This window comes from Bactrocera neohumeralis, chromosome 2, assembly GCF_024586455.1.
Source record: "Bactrocera neohumeralis isolate Rockhampton chromosome 2, APGP_CSIRO_Bneo_wtdbg2-racon-allhic-juicebox.fasta_v2, whole genome shotgun sequence".
Lineage (NCBI taxonomy): Eukaryota > Metazoa > Arthropoda > Insecta > Diptera > Tephritidae > Bactrocera > Bactrocera neohumeralis.
Window position 1 is genome coordinate 72,066,781 of NC_065919.1, and position 22,368 is coordinate 72,089,148.

The following is a 22,368-nucleotide window of genomic DNA, read 5'->3' on the forward strand; positions in this document are numbered from 1 at the left end:
TGTTTGCCGCCACTTAGGATCGCGATAAGCTGCAACGTCAACATTTGGCGGACACAGTTGAGGAATTGAAGCGTTACAATGCGCGCCGCAAACTAAAAGGTGCTGTGCAAGCAATTGCTGGTGGCACAACGTTAGACCCTCTATTCGGCACAGACACCGACTCAAGTATGCATGCCACACTGCACTTGGCCGTAAAGTTTCCAACTAACTTTTGCATTTTGTATTGTTGTAGTGCCCGTGGCGTCTGCTTCGGATATGTTGAATGAATGGGCTGACGAGGAGGCGGGCATTGAAGCCGTGCAACGCATACTAGACTGCCTCGATGACATATACGCGCTGCAGGATTCCAATGTCGATCCTGAAGTTTTGCGCGAGATGTTGCGCGATGGACGATTGCACCAATTTTTACAGGTTGGTTGGCGCTCATTTAACAAATAACTGTTTTTGTATTATAATTGCTAATATTATTCGTTTATGTTTTCAAGCAGTTGTTTGATCGCATTACGTCGACAGTGGTGTCGCCGTCACGTGCACCACCCGGTGATGCTGTGGCACGATGTAGAGACGTCATAGAATCAGTGTCATCAGTTGGCGGCAATAAGTACTTAAAGGATGAATTGATGCAGGTTCTAGCATCGCCACACGTTCAGGTATGTTGCAAGTTATATCTATTCCAGCACATGAAATAATTTAAGTAACAACGTAGTTACACAGGTATATGCTATATGAAGGTGAAAATGGCCAGAATCTGTCTAGAGAAAATGCTATTAAACAAAATATTTTTTTAAATGATCCGTATAGTTCGAGGTTTTCTATGTTCAATTAACTATACAATTCTCCCAATTGAACACAGCAATATTAAAATAAGTTTTATTTGTCAAAAGTTTACATATATAGCTAGAACTCACAGATAAAAATACTTTTGGCGGGTTGGTAATGTGATAGAAAGAGTTTGGTAGTTATTTTTCAACATAATGCAATTGCACTGTCACAAGTGGGGAGAATTAAATATATTATACAAACAATAACAAATATTTATTTTTATTGAGTATAACAAAAATTGTCTGTAATGTTTGACGAAAACTACTTCGAATTATGTTTTAAGAATATTTTCGAAGTATAACATACATATGTATATATTTTTCTAAAATTAAAACATATCTATATATACATAAAAATGTTGCTTGTAAGAAGTCAAATTAAGCTGAGGATGAACCAGGAGGTTTCAATATTTCCAATCAATTTAGTAATCTATTTATATTGTGTTTATATTTTAAAAGACTTAATGGGGTAGTAAGGTTAATTCGAGCGAAAAAAGCCTATTTTCAATAATTTTTCTAAAGATACAATCAATATTTATTTATTTGTATAATTATAGCATAATTATATGATATTTAAAGAATATTCTGTGAAAGTTTCATAGAAAAATATTAAAAAATGAGCCGGTGACCTTCCAAAAAAAATTGATTCGCGGTGAACCGCATAACTCATGACTGGATCATTTAAAATTAAAAAACCAAATTGATTTGATTAGTTGATAAGTTTCCTCAGGTAACGCTGTCGAGTTTTTTTTTTTTAATGATTTTTCAATTTTTTACAACGCTCGGAACTCAAAATACTGATTTTTCACCAAAAAAATCCGAAATTTTGTTGTTTAAAAATAAGTTAAAATTAAAAAAAAAACTCGACAGACTTACCTCACAATTTATGTAAAGAAAGACTGTGCGAAATTTCAAAAGGATCGGTTCAGTAGATTTTGATCTACAGAGTTCACCGGCTTCGAAAAAGAGAAGCGTGAGAAAGACAAAAACACGTTTAAAGTTTCACAGCCGTTCACAATCAAATCGGAGGCAAGTGTATATCTCCGTCAATTTTGCTTTAATTGCTCTCAAATTTTTACAGAATAATCTTAAGATATTATACATTAATATATATATAAAAAAAATGCAAAAAAAAAAAAAATACCTTACTACCCCCTTAAGGAGACAGTTATTGTGTTGTTGGCTGAACTTGTATTAATTAGCCACTCGAAACTGTCGATGCATAGAAACATGTTATTAGTTTCTAATAAGTTAAGCGGTTATAACCCAACGCGTTTTTTATTTATTTAATATATAAATAATATCGAGGTTCCCTGCTATTTAAAGAAAAACCATAGAAACTTAAAAGTTAATGCTATCATTCGAAAGAACATTCTTTGGCATTATTTTTGGAGATTATTTTTGTCAAATGTTGGGCACGTCTACGTCTAAGATGGTCCATCTGTTTAGTCCAATTTTCGATGACTCGTCCGAGTATTTCGACTGGTAACTTGTAAATGACAGCGTGTTGTTTTGCTCCAAGGTCTGAATCGAAACGGGATTGTCCTTATAGACTTTAAACTTTACATATCCCCACAGAAAAAAGTCGAATGGTGTGATATCAACCGACCTTTGTGGCCAATTGACCGACCCAAAACGTGAAATTATCTGTTCACCGAAGTGTTCTCTCGCGATGTGTGGAAAGTGGCGCCGTTTTATTGAAACCAAATGTCGCCGAGGTCAGGAGCATCAATTTCAGGCATAAAATAGTCGGTTATGATATCGCGATAACGGCCCTTGTTTTTTGTGGATGAAATGACAACTGCTGAATCTCTTCAGGTTGCTATTCTTCCGAAATGCTTCAATTTTGCTTGTTTCCATACCCATTGAGCAAGAAATGGGTCTCATCGCTGAACAAAATTTGGCTCAAAAACGTCGGATCTTTTTGGAACATTCAAGAGCCCATAGAGCGAAGCTGTGTCGCTTGCTAAGGTCTAGCGGCTTTAGTTCGTGCACAAGCTGTATTTTGTACGCTTTCAATTTAATATCGATGTAAAATGCGCCAAGTCGTTCCATACGCTGCGAAAGGCGCGGAATCGACTCTCCACGGTTTTAGTGTACATTCTCAACTTCATAGCAGCCGTTTCTTGACTGCATAAAATAACATGACAGCTTGACACGACTCACGCGTGATCTGTCAAAAAAGGCTATTGAAAAAAGTACCTCTACTTGGACCACCCGTTAAAAGAATGTACATATGTATATATCCAATATCCAGGAGAACCTTCAAAAAGGTTTTTCAGCTTAAAATTAGAACTAGTTAAAATTTTGATTTTTTGCGAAATAACAGGTTAGTTTTTGTCAAAAAAGTTACAATTCAAATTGACTTACAAATTCGAAATTATTATCAAAAATCTTATTCCTTCTATCATTTCCTGACAAATATATTTAAGAGGTTGTATGGAAAGTCGACCGGTCCAGCCGGTTCCAAGAAATTTTCCTCAATGGCTCAGCGTTTCGAGATTTTTTTTCTTTTGGGACCGATTACACTTACAATTTCGCTCATATCTTCGAAGCTATTTGGCGGTTCAAAAAATTTTCGGATAATTTTCTTAAATATATGAACATTGGATATATCTGCAATAAAAAAAAAATTTAAGTTCACAAGCAATAAACAAATATTGTTGGTTTCTTGACAGGGCAACAAGTAAGCCATTAGGAGATTTGCTGTTTTATAGTCGACGCAATTTCTTTGCTGCGTATATGGCCTTATTATCCAACCATTGATAGAATAACAATTTAAGATAAAGCTAAAATTATAACAGTAATAAGTCGTCGGCTGAGTTAAAGTTTACAAAAAAAGTTTTATTTTTCAAAAAAAAAATTCTCTATGCGAATTCTAGGATGAAGTCGAATTTATATGCGACTGAGAACTCTAAATTTGTAATTTCTCAGAATTATTTGACACATGATTTTCAGAATTTTTTTTTACAACAATGATCAAAAATTAAAATTTATTCGTTAGATAAAAAATTTTCCTCTTTTTCGAAATGCCAATTTTTCATATTTTTAGAACACTTTAAAAAAACGGCTTATTTGTAATTGTAAAATAAAAATAATTAACAAACCTGGCTTTTCAGCAATACCTCGTAAAATATGTACCGAAATAGACATTCTAAATGAATTGCTGCTGAATAGTTTTGGTTTAGTTATGAAAGGCGATTTTGTAAACGTTAGTTGTGTAGAAAACGCTTTTAAATTTTTGAGCGTTTTGAAACCTCATTTAAAACTTTCGTAATGCAGGTATAAAAATACAGGTAATTTCGTCCTTCAGTGTCTTCACAAATTTCAGTTTTTTTCGGATTCCACCATTTGCTAGATTGTTGGGCAGTTTCGTCGCCATATTTTTGCAAAAGATTCGGGTCCAAATTTAGCATTGATACGCTGCGGCGAGCCTAAGGAGAAGTTGAGATCCTCAGCGATCCCTCTGATGCCAACACGACGCTTTTAAAACACTGTTTATTTAACTTTTTCGGTGTTATCGTGGATGGCCGACTCGCATGAGGCAAGTTTACGATGACTCACAACCTTCGCTGAATACTTTGCATTTGAATGACACACGGAAGGATGTTAGTCATCGAAAACTTGGCTCATTTATTCATGATAAAGTGGACTTCTCATGATAAAGTAGACTTTCAATGAAGCCGTGATTCCATTGAAAACCTAAAATTTCACGAAAACATGTGGCTCAAACAGAACAAATGGTTTTTTCGGCAAAATCAATTTATTTTATTCAAAATAGTCTCCTGCTTCAATACAGCTTTTTGCACGGTCCAAAAGGTCTGCATAACGCTTTCCTTTCATGGGCAAATGCATTTTTCCGAAAAGGAAGAAGTCGCACGGCGCCATATCAGGTGAATAAGGGGAGTGGTTAATGGTTAAAATGTGATTTTTGGTCAAATAATCGTCCTTCGAATGTTGGATTCTGAGCAATTTTTGTTCGTCAGTCAACTTGTGGGGAACAAACCGTGTTCACACCTTCCGTAAGCCCAAATGTTCGGTCAAAATGCGATAAATCGATGTTTTGGAGATGTTCAATTCCATTTCCATGAATTTTAATGATGATTTCGGCTAATTCTTGATGAATTCACGCACATTTTCGATGGAATTTCCGGTGATCACGGATTTTAATTGGCCCACATGTTGATCGTCATTTATGTCCTCACGACCACTTTGAAAACGTTGGAACCACTCATGTACACTGCTATGGAATAGGCAATCATCGCCATAAACTTGTTTCATCAATTGAAACGGTTCGGTAAAAGTTTTACCAATTTCAAAACAAAATTTAATGTTGGCTTTTTGTTCGAAGCTCATTTTCGCACCGATAACACAAACATACTGACACTTAAAACGCAAGAACTTCACTTCCAATCGATGAAATGTCATGAAATTCTCACTGCACAATCGATAAAGATAGCAGATTCTAACGCACCAGTCGACATATAGACGGCGCCACCAGGGGGCGCTAGATTCAAAAAGTCCTGTTTACTTTGGAAAGCACCTTGTAGACTAGGTTAGATAATTTTAAAAATTATAGTAGGACAAAATCTATTGGCGCAAAAATAATTTAGCGCGGTCTGAAGTCAGGAAGAGGAAGGGGACGGGGGGACTGAATTTTTAATGGCTAAAACGGTTTGACTCAACTCCCGAGGAAACTACGAGTCCTATATAAAAAGGTTATATGACAAAGTTTTAAAAAGATTTGAAATTGTTTTTATAAACATCTTTTTCACATAACCCCAAAATTTATATAATATAAAAATTTGAGATTTTTGTTTTTTATTCGATTCGATAGACAATTTTAATATTATATCCCAAATATACTGTATTTTTTCCTCCGGTAAACAACGGCCTTTTTCAAAAATTTTTATTCTTATTTAAAAAATGAAATATTTTATTCAAATTTTTAATTTTTTGTGAAACATACACAATTAACAAAGAAACACCGAAATATTCGGAAAAAAAATATTTTATACTCGGCCATTGCAACGCCATTTCCGGTGACCCCTCGAAAAAAGATGTGTCCGCGTTGGCAGGATAACTCCTTATAGGATATTTGAAAGTAAAAAATACATGTTTCAGTTTAAACCTTAACTTAGGTGAAGGAAAAAAAACTGAAAAATCCAATTAGCAGACATTTTTACAGAAAAATTAAATTTTCACCATGTACTCCCTTAAGAAGGACACCTTATTTCGACTTAAAATCGAAAAGAAAACAATTTTCAATCATAATTGCTCACGTCAAAGTATCGGATGATTTTAAAAAGTCAGTAGGCTTCTCTACTTTTTGATGGTATAAAAATATATACAAAATATAAGGTAAACTTTTTCAGAAACTACAAAAATTATACCAAATTATATGTGTATAAATTGTATATTTTAAAAATTAAAAAAATTTTTTTGGTAATTTTTAAATTTATGTTTGCATTTTCTTTTTATGTCCTAAATAAAGCTTAAATCAAAATTATTTGAATGACAAATGAAATTTTCCAACAGCCGTTACTTTTGTGAAGCAAATGTTGAACAAGTGACGTGCTAATTAGACACATCTCGTAATATACATGGGGTAGAGGGCGGTCCAATCAGTGAATCAGTGGTGTTCACTTCATTAACTTTTCGCATTTAATAAACGTACTTTTTTAGGACTTGTTTAAATTGAGCAAATTTTAGTTATAATTACTTCTTACACAAAAACACAGCGCATACAAGAGTATATATATAGCACATAAAGAAATGTAATTACAGTTCTCGTTTTTCTCAAATTTGTATTTACGAGTTATTACGTTTTAGCTTTTAGTTTCGCTCTTGAATTTTTAATGCAATTTTTATTTTCATATGAAATAATAAACCTACCTATTGTAAAGTTTGGAGAGCATGCATGCACTTATACAATATGACAAATGCTTATGACTCTGCATATTGGTGCCATGGACCCCTTGCAGTCGAACCAACTAGTTACAACTACTTTACAACCAGGTTTGAACCACAAGCCGAACTAGTTAGCTGACTGAGTATTTTCCATGCAAGTAACTAGTATGATTTGGGTCAGCTGTGTATCAGTCTCAACTAGTTCAGAACAGATACAGTACAGTACAGTTTATATGCGCAGAAAATTTTATTTTTGATTTTATTCCGGTTTTCATTGTTTCATCAAAAATCATCGATACTTTTCTAACAAGTTCGATTTTAATCAGTAAATTGCCATAGTAAACTGGTATCTTTGTTGACTTGCCCGCTGTTTCACTACATGGTCCCTGTAATACACGCGCACTCACACCAACAGCAGTTACTCGAAGTCTTTTAATTTGGCAGCGACATACAAAAACCATTAATTTGCCCCCCAACCGACTGGCAGTTCAGTGTCGCAGGAAGCCGCAGTTGTTGGGCTACGCCACACTTCACCGTGCAACGCCACAAATGAAACGACCAAAATTTAGCAGCAAACACGCTGGCATCACTAATTCTGCACGTTCGGGTAATTGCTGCACAAATACTCCATACACCAATTGCATGTGGTGCTCGTGCTCGTATGCAACGCTGGCACGACGTGCATGCATACATACTTACATATTTGTGTATGCCCAAAATCCTTCTGCAAAGAGTTACGAATCGCTGCTACTGATGCGATAGACAGCAGGTTCGGCAGCTGCAGGTACACTAGGGTGGTTATTAGAAATTTAATTTCTCTGATATTTTGCATTATTTTGTGGCCAATGATTTCTGTTTGATATTCCAAAGAAGATTTGTAGTATGTTTCATATAGTTTTCGGATTGGGCATGTCGAGTGATTTTGATAACTATAGATATTCTTTAAGATGATCAATGTATTGTTTAAAGGAAACTATCAAAAGCTCCCAAAGCTTACCTATTGAAAGGAGGTTAGATCTCCGAAAGTATGGCGCTTGGCCGCATACAATCCGGGTTAATTCCGGAAACTTAGAACCGGCTGTTTTGTGACACTAACCACCTCTTTGGATGCCCTGCAAGACCAACATATCTGACACCCCTCCTCCTATCGTCCGACCTCTTCGAAACAGCATGTTTCTTACCATTGGATGATCTCTAAGACAACTTATCAAATCCTTACCATTCTAACCCGTTACAACAACAAAACAGCATCTAAAGCTCCTCATAAACTTAGTTCGAAATACGCTGAAAACTTGTCAGTCTCCATTTGTGGAATAATATTAAGACGCAGCCAACAAATAGTAGGAATGCAGACTAAAAGTCCTTGGTGATCCCATAAATATAGAACTCCTGTAATTCGAATATACACACTTTACTGGCCTTGTGGCCAATAAAAATTTGTTCAGGCGTTTAATTTCTATTTCCACCAGTTCGGTGGGACATCTGAAAGTGTGAGCTCCCAAATGTTCAAGCCTTTTCGCTAAGGGCAGGACAATCAAGAAGGAAGTGCTTAGATGATTCCACCTCTTTTCATACAGCTTCTGCAGCTGAAGTCAGGTAAAATTCTCGACCTTACAGTATGAACGCCGATAGGCTAATGACCTGTTGGACCCACCACAACCAGGGAGAGGCTAGCCTTACTGAGGGCAAAGAGCTCACTGTATCGCTTACGAGCAATCTTGGACCAAAATGATCTTTCGATAGCGCATGAACCGTGGTACTCCAGAGTTGGTCAATGGTCCCATTCTACTGATACCTTTCCTCCTCAGCTTTACTTCTGTATCCGCACGTTGCAGACGGATGCTTCCAACCCGCGGCAGTGGTGCCGCCTGGATCTTCTATCTCCTAGTAAATAAACGATCTCAGTATTATTAGGGTTAATGGCGAGGCCACTTCCGGCCGCCTAGTTAGTTACGACGCTCAGATACCCATACTTCTAACCCATACACCGTATTCAAGAAGAGAATGAGTGCTTCCTCGTTTTTTCAGCAGGTCGTTGACGACCATGATCCAGAGAAGAGAAGAAAAAGGGATGCCCCTATTCACATTTTTCCGTCACGACAACTCTATCGCACAGAAAATTGAAATAAGGGATCTGAGGTTCGATTCAACCTCAAAACCGTGCCATTCCACTGAACTCCTTTTAAATAAAGATTCTTTAATTTTTAATTTCAAGTGTCTGAGAAGACGGTTCGGCCTAATGTATGCAATCATATGCACTAGGCATATTTGCTTTTGTTGTTTCTCGCCAGGCCGTCTACAACCTATGCTGAGCAGTAAGCTGCTGTAGTAGAGAATTACATAAATATTCATATATGCATGTATATGAGTATGTGTGTGTGTGTGTGTATGCCGAACTGCGAGTACGGGCCTCCTATCTAGCCTTGCCAAACAAGCTGGCCTCCAAAGCAAATTGAAGTTGCAGTTGCAGTCGCAAATACCGTCGAGTGGCTGCCACTGCTGCCAACTGCGCCCAACTAGTCGTAGTACCTACAGCACAGTTTCATTTGCGGCTGAGTGAGGCGCATCCTTTGTGCCAGTTTTTCTGTAAGTTTTCCACGATTTTTCCGCTAAAGCAATCTCATTTTCATAAATTTACATCGTGGCAGGCAGCGATTTGCTGTAAGAAAGCAAACAAAAATAAAAAAAAACACGAAAAAGGGAGCCAAAAAAGTGAACAAAGGATACTATATTAGAAACAGAGAGACACATATTGGATGGGCGTGCAGTGAAAGCTGAATAGAATGAGTGGAGTGTGTGGCGGGGGGGCAAGTGTGAAGAGAGGCGAGAGGAAAAAGTTATAGTTTTTTCCAAGAAACTTTGGCGTTTGTGTCGTGAGTTATTGTTTGTGTGTGTGCGCTAGGGAGCAGGCTGCTGCAGCAAAAATTAAAACAACAACAATAACAACTGCAATATAGATGGGCAGTGTAGAGGGTAAAGAGCGGCCTGATGATAAGCACCGCATGCTCGGCTGTTGGAAGGATGCTGCATGTGCGCATGCTAAGCTTTTTGCACTCTGGTTGCAATTTACATTGCGCTTGTTGTTGTTGTTATAATAATTATGCCGTTGTTGTTGCTGGTGCTACTATTGCAACTTTCTCGCATGCATTGGTGGCATACAATGATGCTTTATGACAGTATACCGCACAAATAAGGCGCTCGTTCTCTTGCATGTGTGTGCGTGTGTGTATATGTATGTGTCTCACATACTCACCAATACATGCCACGGTTTGTTGCTGGCTTTATTTTTGTTGATGTTGACTTTGTTTTTGTTGCTGCTGTTGTTTATGTTGCAGAAACACAGGGCGTAAATATGCATGTATGTATAGGTGTGTGTGTGTGTGTGTGTGTGTGTGAGAGCAAAGCTGCAGGTGGTGCAGCCGTTAGGCTTTGATGCGCCTATAAAGCAGCTAACTGCGTTTGTTGTCATTCGTCGTGCTCGACGTTGTCGTCGGCAGCGCACATACAACTACAAACGTACAACTTCGCTGAATGGGTGCATTTCGTATATGTGTACTCATATATTTATGTGTTTGTATGGGTGTACGTGCTTGGCTGGTTATTGTTGCGGTGGCGTCTTGGGTAGCTGTTGTATGTTGACCCGCCATATTGTTGTTGTTTTTCACATTTTCACTTCACTCTCTCTCTCGTTATCGTTCCCTGGCCATGCAGCGGCCGCTGTTGTTGCGATTGCGGTTGCTGTGGCTCTGGCTGCCGCCACTTTCATGGTGTATGCATCTCGAGATTTACAGTAACAAATCCGAGGCATTTAGTTTACGCTCAATCCGCTAGGGGGGCGCACTAGCACTAGCACCAGCGCGCGTTTTGGCATATTTTTCCGCGCTGCCTACTCCGCAGCGCTCAGCACGGCGCGGCGCTTGTCGTGTACATACACAGTCGCGTGCAATTTGTTTTTCCAAGCAGTTGTGATGGAGGCGCCGAGCCGAGCCGGAGCGCAATGGTGTCAGCACCAGCACCAGCAGCAGTTGTGGATCTGGTATGCGAGCGCGCGCGCGGTTTCAACTTCTTTGGCTGCTGCATTAGCCACCGAATCTTCGGTCTGAGTTAGAACTTCCGCCACACTTGCGTGTAGAACAATATCCCGTTTTTTTGTTTGTCTTCTTGGTGTTTTTTTTTCTCTCGCTATGTGCGCGTTTGTGTGTGACTACGCTGAACGGATACGAATCCGGATCTAGGCATTTTGGTTTGATTTATTTGACATTCGTTAAGTCACGTGGAAAAATAAAAGCCCCGTTAATGATATTTATGCAGCAGTAGTGGAGGCCGCACTCGCCAAGTGGCGTAGCATACCATTAGCATACGCTTGCAACACGCGAGGTGTGCGTCCGCCGTCCATCATCGGCCGACTAACCAACTAACAAGCATTTCGCCTGGCCGACATATTGACAAGAGTTGGAACAGCTGCTCGTTACCCTGATCCATGTCCGTGCGCGACCGCGTAAACAGGGCGGACACGCAGCCGAACCGCGCCACTTACATTGTGGACAAGTGTGATTTGTGGCTGTGGCGTTGCCGTTTGTGCCGATCATTGTGTGCGTTTGGGACACTGCAGCATATGCTTCGTTAGCTCAGACTTTATGCAAAATTAAACCCTCATCAAATTGAATTCATACAAAGAAAATAATTGAGCATACAAAAAAACAAGAAAAAAAAACGGAAAAAGTACACGAAGAAGCAATCGAACAAAGCGCAAACGATAAAACAATAAACGTCACTGTGTGCTTAGTGTCAATAGGGAATACGCAATGGGCCTAATGCCGTCGCGCCGCCAACAACGCCACCAGCCACCAGCGCGCTAGTGTACGCTAATGAAAAGTGCCAAAAAAACGCCAGCGTCTGTACGTTGTCGCGGTGAGCGTCGCACCAAATTTCGCTGATAACTGCTGACCTAATTTGTATGTAATCAGCGCCAAGCATACACACAACGACAGCGCCTGCAGTAGCGTAAGCGCCAACCCCATTGCAAGACACTGAGCAAAGCTGGGCAGTACTCGGCGGTCCGCAACTACGTGCCAATTACATATGAAACTTATAGGAATCGAAAATTTCGTGCTTGACGCCGCGCGCTCGGTGACGCGTTCCATAAAACAACAACGCCGCGCGCGCCGCCATCCCGCAACACAGTGCGCCATGGCGTATGCGTGACCAGCGACACTGATGGCGCTCCGAAATCCGAATTTTTTTGGCGGCAAAAACTACAAGTAACCAATCATTGAGTGCCAAACTAATTTTCCTTTCACCAAACTTGATCATTGCAAGTGCCATTATTACCATTGTGATTGCTGCTGTTGGCTCTGCGTTATTGTTATTGTTGCGCTACGCAAAGAAGCACATAAAAATTAATAGTTAATAGATACATATGCACATATATACAAATATATATACAGACCATGTTTTAATTGAGTGTTCAGTGCACGTTTCGTTCCAAAACTGGGTGTTGATTGCAGCTGTTGTTGCTGGCGTTAGTGTGTTGTGCGGCGGCAAATGGATATGCTGTGATGCCTTCAAGGAAGCTCAACCGTTATTGCTGCTGCTAGGCGATGACGCCACCACCACCACCACCATGACATTTGTGACAAGCCCCGGGCGAAAGTAATGTTAGCAATTATCGACGAATCGTGTTCTGTGAATTGATAACCCAAGTGTGAAAAAAAAAAAAAACACAAAAATACAATAACAACAATGCCGAGAGCAGAACGATTGATTTAAAATTAAAATCCAAATAGAAACGCGCTGCCATGTCGCGCGCGCGCTTCCTTGTGTGTGTGCTATTTAACGTGACACCAATATTTTATGGTGGTGCCAAGGGATAAGCGTCGCATGAAGAGCACTTACCGACACCACAGACACACCGCGACCTCTGAAACCTCTTCCACCAAGACCACCAACACCACCAACACCACCATCATCAGCTTCAGACTTACCTACTTGCTTGCTTTCATACATATGTACCTAAAAGCATACGAATACGTACCAGTCGCAGTACCAATCGCAATTGCACAGTGTATATGTACGTGTATAGGTGGGCGTCGAACGATTTTTGAATGGATGAGGAGGAAAATTTGTATGATTCATCATCGTCAGGATCGATTGTTTTCCAGTGGATTGGCTTAGAGACGGCCGACCAGCTGCCACCATACATAATGCGCTACTACAATAATTTGCATCACCAGGTATGTACGTGCAACACACACAAACACACCCTTGTATATACTTGTCTATATAGAGTGAGTCTAGAATTTGTGTACTGTCATGTACTTAGCTGCAGAGATTTTTGTTTCTTTCGCTTCGTATATGGATTGCTGGAAATTTGAATGTAATGGTCAAAAATTTGTATTTTTGTAATTTTGCTGTGTAAGCTCTGGTTGGTTCGTCTGCGCCACACCACGTCCTATTTCAATTTTAGTGCACGAGTAGCTTGCTGTTTTAGCTAGTTGGAAATGGCCGGCTACAAAGGCGATTAAGGGCTTAGCAATAAGCCGAACGAGTAGATCATAAAACAAAAGAAAACAAAAGGAAAAAATATGATGCTGAAAAGCTTTTTCATTTCTCATTTGTATCATTAGCGTGTGCCCAATAACTGCTGGCTGTTTGTTGTTGTTTTTTTTTCGTTAAGAAGTGTTTGTTGAGTGCTGCCAAATTTGTGTTACCATTGTACTTGCTAAGTTAGAAAATGGACAGTGGGAATTTATGAGTTCTGTTTTTCTTTTTTTGGCCAGCAATTGTGAGCTCAGAATGGAAGCAAAAAATAGCAAAATTAAATCCGCTAAAGGTAGCAAAAACTTGGCTTTTAAGTGCTTGCAACTTTTTACCGTGTGTTTCGGGAGTAAGTCAGCATGTCGACGCTTTAATTAAGCAGCCAAGAAGTTGCAACTGAGTTTATAACTGTAATTTTGAAGTACATGCTTTGCAAGATAGAAGTTTTTGCCATGCTCAGAAAATAAATTTTGCAAGTCAAAGCTTTCAGCGGCTGTAATAATTAATTTTGACTAGAAATCCTTAAACTATGCGCACAGAGCAGTTTAAAGAAGAAACTGCTTTAACTCATTAACAAAAATAACTTATTGGCGCAGACACCGCTTACGCGTTAGATGAAGTCAGGTTGTATAGTGTTACAACCGGTAGTACTCTTTATCGTCTCTGACGGGAGGCGAGAAGGTTGTCCACAACGGATACCGTTATAGGGATCCGATACATTGTAATGTAAACATTGTTCGTCGAAGTGTCATTTGTTGTTGTTGTCATTCATGTTTGGTCCCACGAATTAGCAGGAAAGGGTTGGTCACTCATTATTGTTGTAGCGGCAGAAAACGTTCTTGAAGTAATTTCGAGTCATGGTACCGAGTTGACAGTCCTTGGCCGGTTAAAAAACCAGGTCCGTGGCGGTTACTTAGACTGGACTGTCGTTGGGAACTGTTGGTTGGTCACTCGTCCACAGAGCCGACCTCGCCCAGGTATCGGAAGAGATTGTTCGCCAACAGTACGGGTGCCTCAACACCTTACTTTAGTGAGCACCCAACATGAAGTAAAATTTTTTTGGTCTAAAAACGACTTTTTTTCAAATTTTAAAAAATTTGTTAACTTTAAAATTTTTTTTTGGAATTTTTATAATTTAACTAGAAGATAAATTATTAAAAAATATGAATCTCTTCGAACTTTTTGTTTCCGATAGAAATTGCGACCTGCATCCTACCCGTCGTCCGACAAATGTACATGCATGATGCATCGGGCAATTGCTTGCCAAAGGCAGAATATCAAAGATTTCGTATCCAAAAAAATTTGTGAATGATGTTTAAATATAATCAATTATTTCTTTCCCTCCCAAAAAAATCCTCAAAAAAATCGATTTTTTGAAGCCCATTAAGCCTATTCCCCACGGCAAGGCGAGCAACGCTGAAGGGGTATACTCATATCAAATATGCCACGTTTGTAACGTCCACAAGATAATGTCGAAATCAGCCTGTTGACTTAAGTTGATTTAACCAAGTTTGTCTCTACCTGTCTAACTAGCACTTCAGTTTTTGAGATAACGATGTGAAATATTACACTTATCCCTTTCTACCCAAGAAGCTGCTAATTTGTCGGATTCGCCGGTATGCGACCCCTATACCATATAGCTGTCATATACAAACTGACTAAACAAGATCAAGTTCTTTTTTGGAAAACCGTTTTATTTGACAAGATATTTCCATGAAATTTGACATAATTTATTGTCTATGGCAAAGCTATAGTTTTCGATCATTCAGATAGCACAACAATGCCAGCTGTCTTACAAACTGAACGACCAAAATAATATAAAGAACTTTTTACATCTTGTTTTGCTCAAGGGTGATCCATTTCGAGGTTACTTACTTTTCTAAAGAGAAAACACAGAAACTTTTGGTAACTGCCGATGACATCCGTGATATTTTGCTCCAAGGCTGAATCGAAGCGGGATAGTCTGCATAGACTTTAGACTTTACATAGTGCCACAGGAAAAAGTCTAACGGTGTGATATAGCACGAACTTGGTTGCCAATCAACCGTACCAAACCTTAAATTATCTGCTCAATAAATCCGTTGATTGATGCGATGTGTGGGAATTGGCGCCGTCTTGTTGAAACCAAATGTCGCCGAGATCACGAGCTTCAATTTCAGGCATTAAATAGTCGCTTATCATGGCGACCGTTACCATTGACGGTTACGTTCTCACTGATGAAATATGGACCGATGATTCCAACGGCCCACAAATTACACCAAACCGTTGATTTTTCTGGATGATATGGCAGCTCTTGAATGTCTTCAGGTTGATCTTTGTCCCAAATGCGGAAATTTTGCTTCTCTACAAACCCGTTAAGCTAGAAATGAGCCTCATCATTGAACAAAATTTGGTTAAGAAACTTTGAATCTTCTTGTAACTTTTCAAGAGCTCATAGAGCTAAGCGGTGTCGCTTGGGAAGGTCGAGCGACTACAGTTCTTGCACAAGTACGCTTAAAATTTAAGATATCGACGTAAAATGCCCAAATGCTTTCAATACGTCAGTTCGAGTTGCTGCAAATGGCGCCGAATCGACTTTCCACGGTCTCCGTGTACGCGTGATCTGTCAAAAAATACTGTTGAAAAAATCACCTCTACTTGGATCACCCGTTATTAGAAATGCACCTGTGAAGGGTGTTTAGCCATACTTAGCGTGTTCTTCTTGTTTCGTTTTTTCAATAAAAAGGTTTTATCGCATGAAATTTAAGCACGCTAGATTTTTCGCAGTCACTGTCACCTTGAACTGTGTATCTAACCGCTACAGAATCTGTTTCCAATTGTACCAAGAAACATACGAGCACATTTCAATTAACTTTTGATTTGTAATCTTTCAGCGCAAACCCATCAAATTCAATTCTTCACTGAACTCAAATCCTAATTCTTCCAATACAGTTACAGATGCCTGCAATTTCACTCGACGCTGACCGCTCACCGCATTTTGTATTAAGGCTAAAAGCGCTTGTCTAATGATTTTCTAATTTCACCATTCACCAGTGATTGTGTTGGCAACACTGTGTGTGTTACATGCTGCTATTGTATCGCTTACATATGCATGTTGCAACAAGCGCTGTGCTGATAAATATTTCATTTTGGCGGAAAGTGATTGCAAATGAAATGCAAAAGAGACGAGATGAAAAGAATGATTCGCGAATTGGCAACGGTACTTGGCATCGAATCCATCATCTTAACGATTCACGACAAATTTGGGTGATTACTATGCCGTTACGAGTACGTACGTACGTAGCTATGTATATGCAGGGCTTAGCGAGTGTGTTTGATTGTGCGATTAAAGTGCTTGAAAGTGAGTGGTTGGCTACGTCGAACGCGCGAGCTGCACGATGTGCTCGATATGCTAGCTTCTGAAAGCATAAGTATGTGTGGATGTATGTGCTTTGGGCTTCAGTGTCTTGGACATAAGCATTCTACGTATGTATGTGTGCGCTTGTTGTTGTTGCTAAGCTTGTGTTTTATTATTCAAATTGCAGCATTGTAAATCCTTGACCTACCCACATATGCTCAGCTCAGACAGACTTACATATTAACTATGTGCATGTATACATATGTGTGTCTGTGCGCATTGCTTTTGCTTCACTGGTTATCCCTGTCATCCCAGCCGCTGCTGTCACTTTTACCGTTACCCAAGTCGCAACGTTGACGACGTCTGCAAGGACATCATTGTAATTCATATTCTGTCTCAAATACTTACATCTACATATTTAACATGCAAACGAACGCAACAACGCAGGCACATAGCTGCCTATGTATGTGTATGTCAGGCTATATATATAGAAGATATAACCCATGGAATTAACAGTGTTCACTCATAATCACTGCAAATCGTTCGTACCGCATTAATTAAATTTTCACAAAAGCTTCAATATTCAAATTGTAATATCAAAGCAGTCAGTGCCACTCGGCATTCGTCGTTCCTCGCTCGTCGCTCGGTACTCGACCGTTGTTGAATAGGTTGCTATGTGCTATTGTAGACACATTCACTTTGTGCACTTTTCATATGTAAATAAATGACAATAAACATTTTTGTTGTTTTTTTTTTCAAAAAATCTATTGTTGTTGTACGATTTTTGGCCTTGTCAGTTTGTCAGTAGAAGGGATAAACGAATGCTATGCGTAGAGTGGTTTGTTTGTATGTATGTTTTCTGTCTATCCGCCAACATAAATACGTACATAAGCGCCACGAATGATTGCAACAGTTGTTGCTGTGTTATAATAGTGTGGTGGTAGAAAGCGGCAGTGCGGGGTAGAAAATTGGGGGATTGTCATTGAATCCGAAAAGTTGCCGGATTAAAGTGTTGTGCAAACCGAGATTTCATTTATAAAATTGGCTTTGAGCAGCAAAGTGGAAGATAATTGGTTCACTTGAGGTTGTTGTTAATTAATTGTATAATCCGTTGACAGCAAATTACGGTTATCTTGCTATACATATACATATAAAACACATAAATATGTGTGTATATACAGCGAGCATATTGTATACTATGTATTGTATGTCTGCACATAATTGGCGGTAATAAGGTTTCTTAAATTTGGTCGTTTACCGTAATTCTTTGGGGGCTTCGCAGCCAAGGTGTACGCTCAGTGGCCACACAAATGCGTGCGAATAGTGCTCTAACTTACCCCATACATATACATTTACATTTGTGTGTGTGTGTGTGATTGCCAAAAAGGTCGTTTTAAAGTGTATTCGAGTTTTATTGCCTTGGCGTTGCCCTTTTAAGAAAATTTCGTGTTTAATGGGGTTTGTGTGTGGCTAACAAGTAGTTCATTAGTAACTCAGGCGCAGCCTTATTTATTATATTTCTTTTCTTAAAAGTAATTTAACCTTTTTTCAGACAATTCGCATTTTTCCAGTTGAAAAAAATGTAATTCGTTCACCTTCATTACTTTGAAGAAAGATACAAATAAGCGGCTCAAAAGCGGCTTTTGAAACATTATAATTTCATTTCATTTAAATTAATTATTTAATCAAGCCGTAGCTTAGAAATTATCATTCATATTAATTTCAAGTTATCATAAACATAACTTCACAAAGCTTGCCACTCCCTCTGTGTTCACTAATGAAGCTCAAGCAAGTTTTATACGTATTTATAAGAATATACATATATGTATGTATAAGTGATCTGTGTGACTAGCTGAGTCGATTTAGCCATTCCCGTCTATCTGTCCGTCTGTATATATCGAAACTATGGCCTCAGTTTTTGAGTTATAGATCTGACATTTGCACACGTCTCTTTCTTTTCAAAAAATTGCTCATTTGTCGGAATCGCCGATATTGGACGACTATAGCATATAGTTGCCATACAAACTAAACTAAACGTGGATTAAGGGGCTATACCAGTGTGACACTTTCAAAAAAAAATTTTTTTTTTTTGCTTTTTTCGATAGCTTATATATTAAAAAATATCCTGTGAAATCGGCGAGGTCGTATTTTAAATAGTTTTTGAATGGCAGCGTTCTAAATAGCGACCGCTCAGAGGTGCAAACATATATAAGTGAAACTTTAAACGCGTTTTTCTCGAAACGACATTTTTCAAATTTGCTGACATTATAACTCAACGAGAAATTAACCGATCGACTTCAAATTAAAACTGGATATAGTTGAATACATTTGCTATACAATAGACTACGATCTTTTTGATTGGCTGAAAATTGTCAATTTGGCATTAAAAAAACGACAATTTTTTTCGTAAAAAAACGATTTTTTTTTTTTCAAAATGGCGCCATTTTCTTAATTTTTGATATTTTTCAAAGATCGTAGTCCATTGTATAGAAAATATATTTAAGTTTAATAAACATTTTGAATTTTTTTGTTTCAGCTACTCAATCGACCGGAATCATGCCAGCAGTTGAGGCACTTTTTTTTTTTGGCACTTCCGCAGACAGCACATTACTCCGTTATTTTTCAATATTTTTGTAAATTTTTTTTTTTTAAATAGCTAAAAATATACTTTATTACGTCCATAGAACGTCGAAACATTCAATCTAGTACTTTCTTTTAAAAAAATTCACGAAAATCGCCTAATTTTTCATGCGTCACACTGGTATAGCCCCTTAAAGGCTTCTTCATTTGACGATATATCTTCAAGAAATTTGGAATGGATTATTGACTAAAGCAATTGTTGATTAAAGCAATGGTGCAATTTACGACGAAATTGTTCAGATCGAGTCACTAGAGCATATACATAGCTGCCATGCAAACTGGGAACCAAGAACTTTTTTATTTGACAATATACATATCTTCACGAAATTTGGCATGAATTTTTGTTAAGGGCAATGCTATAATCTTCGGGTATATCGATCAGGTCGGAGCACTATATCATCTATGTAACTGTCACACAAAATGACCGATTAAAATAGAGTTCTTGTAAAATTTGTTCTTACTATTCAACATAGTTAGCTTCGAAGGCGACACATACCATTTTTATATACGTAATGCATTTTTCTTAAGGGGTCAGTAGGGTAATCTTTTTTCAAAAAATTTTTTTTTTTTTGCATTTTCTGTTCCCTTATACCCTTAGAATTAATGTAGAAACCCACTTTACCATTGGAAGGTTTCGAAAAAGGCCCAAAAATAATAATACCGCTTAATTTTTTTTTAATGTTCACAATACGCCTGGCTATCGTCCCTATATTTTTTATAATTTATTGACAATGTTATGACAAAATTTATGTAAAAAAGCATGGGGAAAAATTAAAAAAAAAAAAACGTTAATTACTTTTTTATTTATCAACAGTTTTTCATGATTCCAGCAGGGGCGATAACCATTCACGTACTTTTTAAGAATAAATCGTGTCCGCCAGTGAAGAAACACATCTCATTAACCCAGCCATTTCTCCGACAGATGTCATCAAAAAATTCCCAAAAAATTTGTTTATATAAAAATTCCTATGAAAAAAATTTCAGAAAAACAGGCCAGATTACCCTACTAACCCCTTAAGTGTCAAAATAAGCCTCAATTTCTGCGATTACCTCTTCAGTGTTGCTAAATTTCTTTTAAGCGAGCATGCTCTAGAGGTCTGACAACTGAAAACAGAAACAGATCTGCAGAATAAGGTGGATGCGGAAACAATTCGAAGCCCAATTCATAAAATTTTCACATCGTTTTCATAGATTTGTGACACGCTATGTTGTCTTGATGAAACTGCACTTTCTTCTTCATCAAATGACACCGTTTTCACGATTTTGCCCTTTAAACGATCCAATAAGGCAATGTAAAGTTCGGAGCTAATGGTTTTTTACTTTTGAAGATACTCGATGAATATTATACTACGTTAATCCCAAAGTACTTATGTATATCATAACCTTGTTAGTCGACTTTTGTGTCTTTTCACGCTTCGAGTTCGGTTCATCATGTGCAGTCCACTCGGATGACTGTCGATTGGATTTTGGATAGAAATGAAGGAGCCATTTTTCAACCGTTGTCACATATCGAGTCTTAGCTCTCTCGAACAACTTCGCATCCAAAATTATTTTGGCGACTTTTTTGATTTTTTTTTCAACTTCTCAATGGTTCATTTTCCTGCTGCAGAGTCCGAATAATGTTAACACAAAAAACATCAACTTTGCTTGTACCGAAACATTTTACCCGCCACAAATATGTAAATTCCTTACAAAAATTTGATTCCGATCGTCCAGTTTGTATGCTATAGTGGTCAGAACTCAACAATTTCCTCACGACGAAGGCGAATTAATAGAGCGTTAATTTTGTGTTTGAGTGACAATTTATCATTGCTTCATTAAAATGAGTTGGCCAATAAAATATGTGTACGTAATGTTAAAAAAATAAGTGAAGAGTAAGTTAGGCTCTCCTTTGCCACGATATTCGGCCGATTGATCGTCTGTTTTAATACGTTTCATGACATCTTAAAAGTTGGTTTTACAAACGTTCACGCGACCTTTTTCGAAAAAATTGTGTGGTTTTGGAAGCAATCATGCTTTCACTTTTCTTAGGCCCAAAAATAAGTTTCACTGATCCTTCCGATATTCCAACGATGCCAGTAAGATCGTCAATTCTTAAGCATCAATTCTTTGTACATAAGTACATATATTAGAACGGTCGGAAAATTTTGTAACGCTCTAGTGCAAAAAAAAAAAAAAAACAGAAAACTCGTGGTCCCACCGCAAAAAAAGTAGAGACTTATTTTGTTTAGTGATGAAGTTAAGATAATTTTTACGGAAATTATTGTACTGAACTGACTGCTGACATAACTGTAAGGAATTTGATTGTAGATACAGCACAGAGAAAATTAAACATGGGGGCAGACACATAATGGTGTGGGGATGTTTTTGCTGGAGAGGCGTTGGTCTTTTATTTTGGATATAGGACACAAGACCGCCTTTGAGTACAGAGATATTTTGCGAAGCGTTATGCTACCTATTCACTGGGGGTGTTTTTTTACGTGGCGGGTCCCAAACCCAGCGCACAACCCTATGTGGGGGATGTTTCGCCTTCTCACTTTAGCTCGCCTTCGAACGGATGTTCTTAGGCTACCCAGAGGATACTTGGTCAAAGACCGGAAGTAGTGAGCTGCTTGAGCCATGTGTAAAATAATCGTTTCTGGCCACCCCCAAGTGGATGGCGATCAGAGAGAGCGCCGACCAGATATTCACCATGCGCCAAATCTTGGAAAAGCCGTTCGATACCAAACGAGGTTTCAGACAAGGCGATTCCCTCTCGTGTGACTTTTTCAACCTGCTTCTGGAGAAAATAGTTCGAGCTGCAGAGCTTAATAGAGAAGGTACCATCTTTTATAAGAGTGTACAGCTGCTGGCGTATGCCGATGATATTGATATCATCGGCCTTAACACCCGCGCCGTTAGTTCTGCTTTCTCCAGACTGGACAAGGAAGCAAAACAAATGGGTCTGGCAGTGAACGAGGGCAAGACGAAATATCTCCTGTCATCAAACAAACAGTCGTCGCATTCGCGACTTGGCACTCACGTCACTGTTGACAGTCATAACTTTGAAGTCGTGGATAATTTCGTCCATCTTGGAACCAGCGTAAACACCACCAACAATGTCAGCCTAGAAATCCAACGCAA

General features: G+C 38.5%; 1 protein-coding gene across 4 annotated transcripts in view; it reads left to right on the top strand.

Moving 5' to 3' along the window:
* LOC126751455 (peripheral plasma membrane protein CASK) overlaps nt 1-22,368 on the top strand; it is a 98,937-nt gene that overhangs the window by 7,434 nt on the left and 69,135 nt on the right. For 3 of the 4 annotated variants that reach the window (XM_050461733.1, XM_050461741.1, XM_050461749.1), the window contains exons 9-11: nt 18-165; nt 233-411; nt 489-650. In XM_050461733.1, the coding sequence (XP_050317690.1) occupies nt 18-165; nt 233-411; nt 489-650 (489 nt within the window). Of the gene's footprint in view, nt 1-17; nt 166-232; nt 412-488; nt 651-10,684; nt 12,965-22,368 lie in introns of those variants that run through there. The other variant, XM_050461791.1, reaches the window with a different exon arrangement.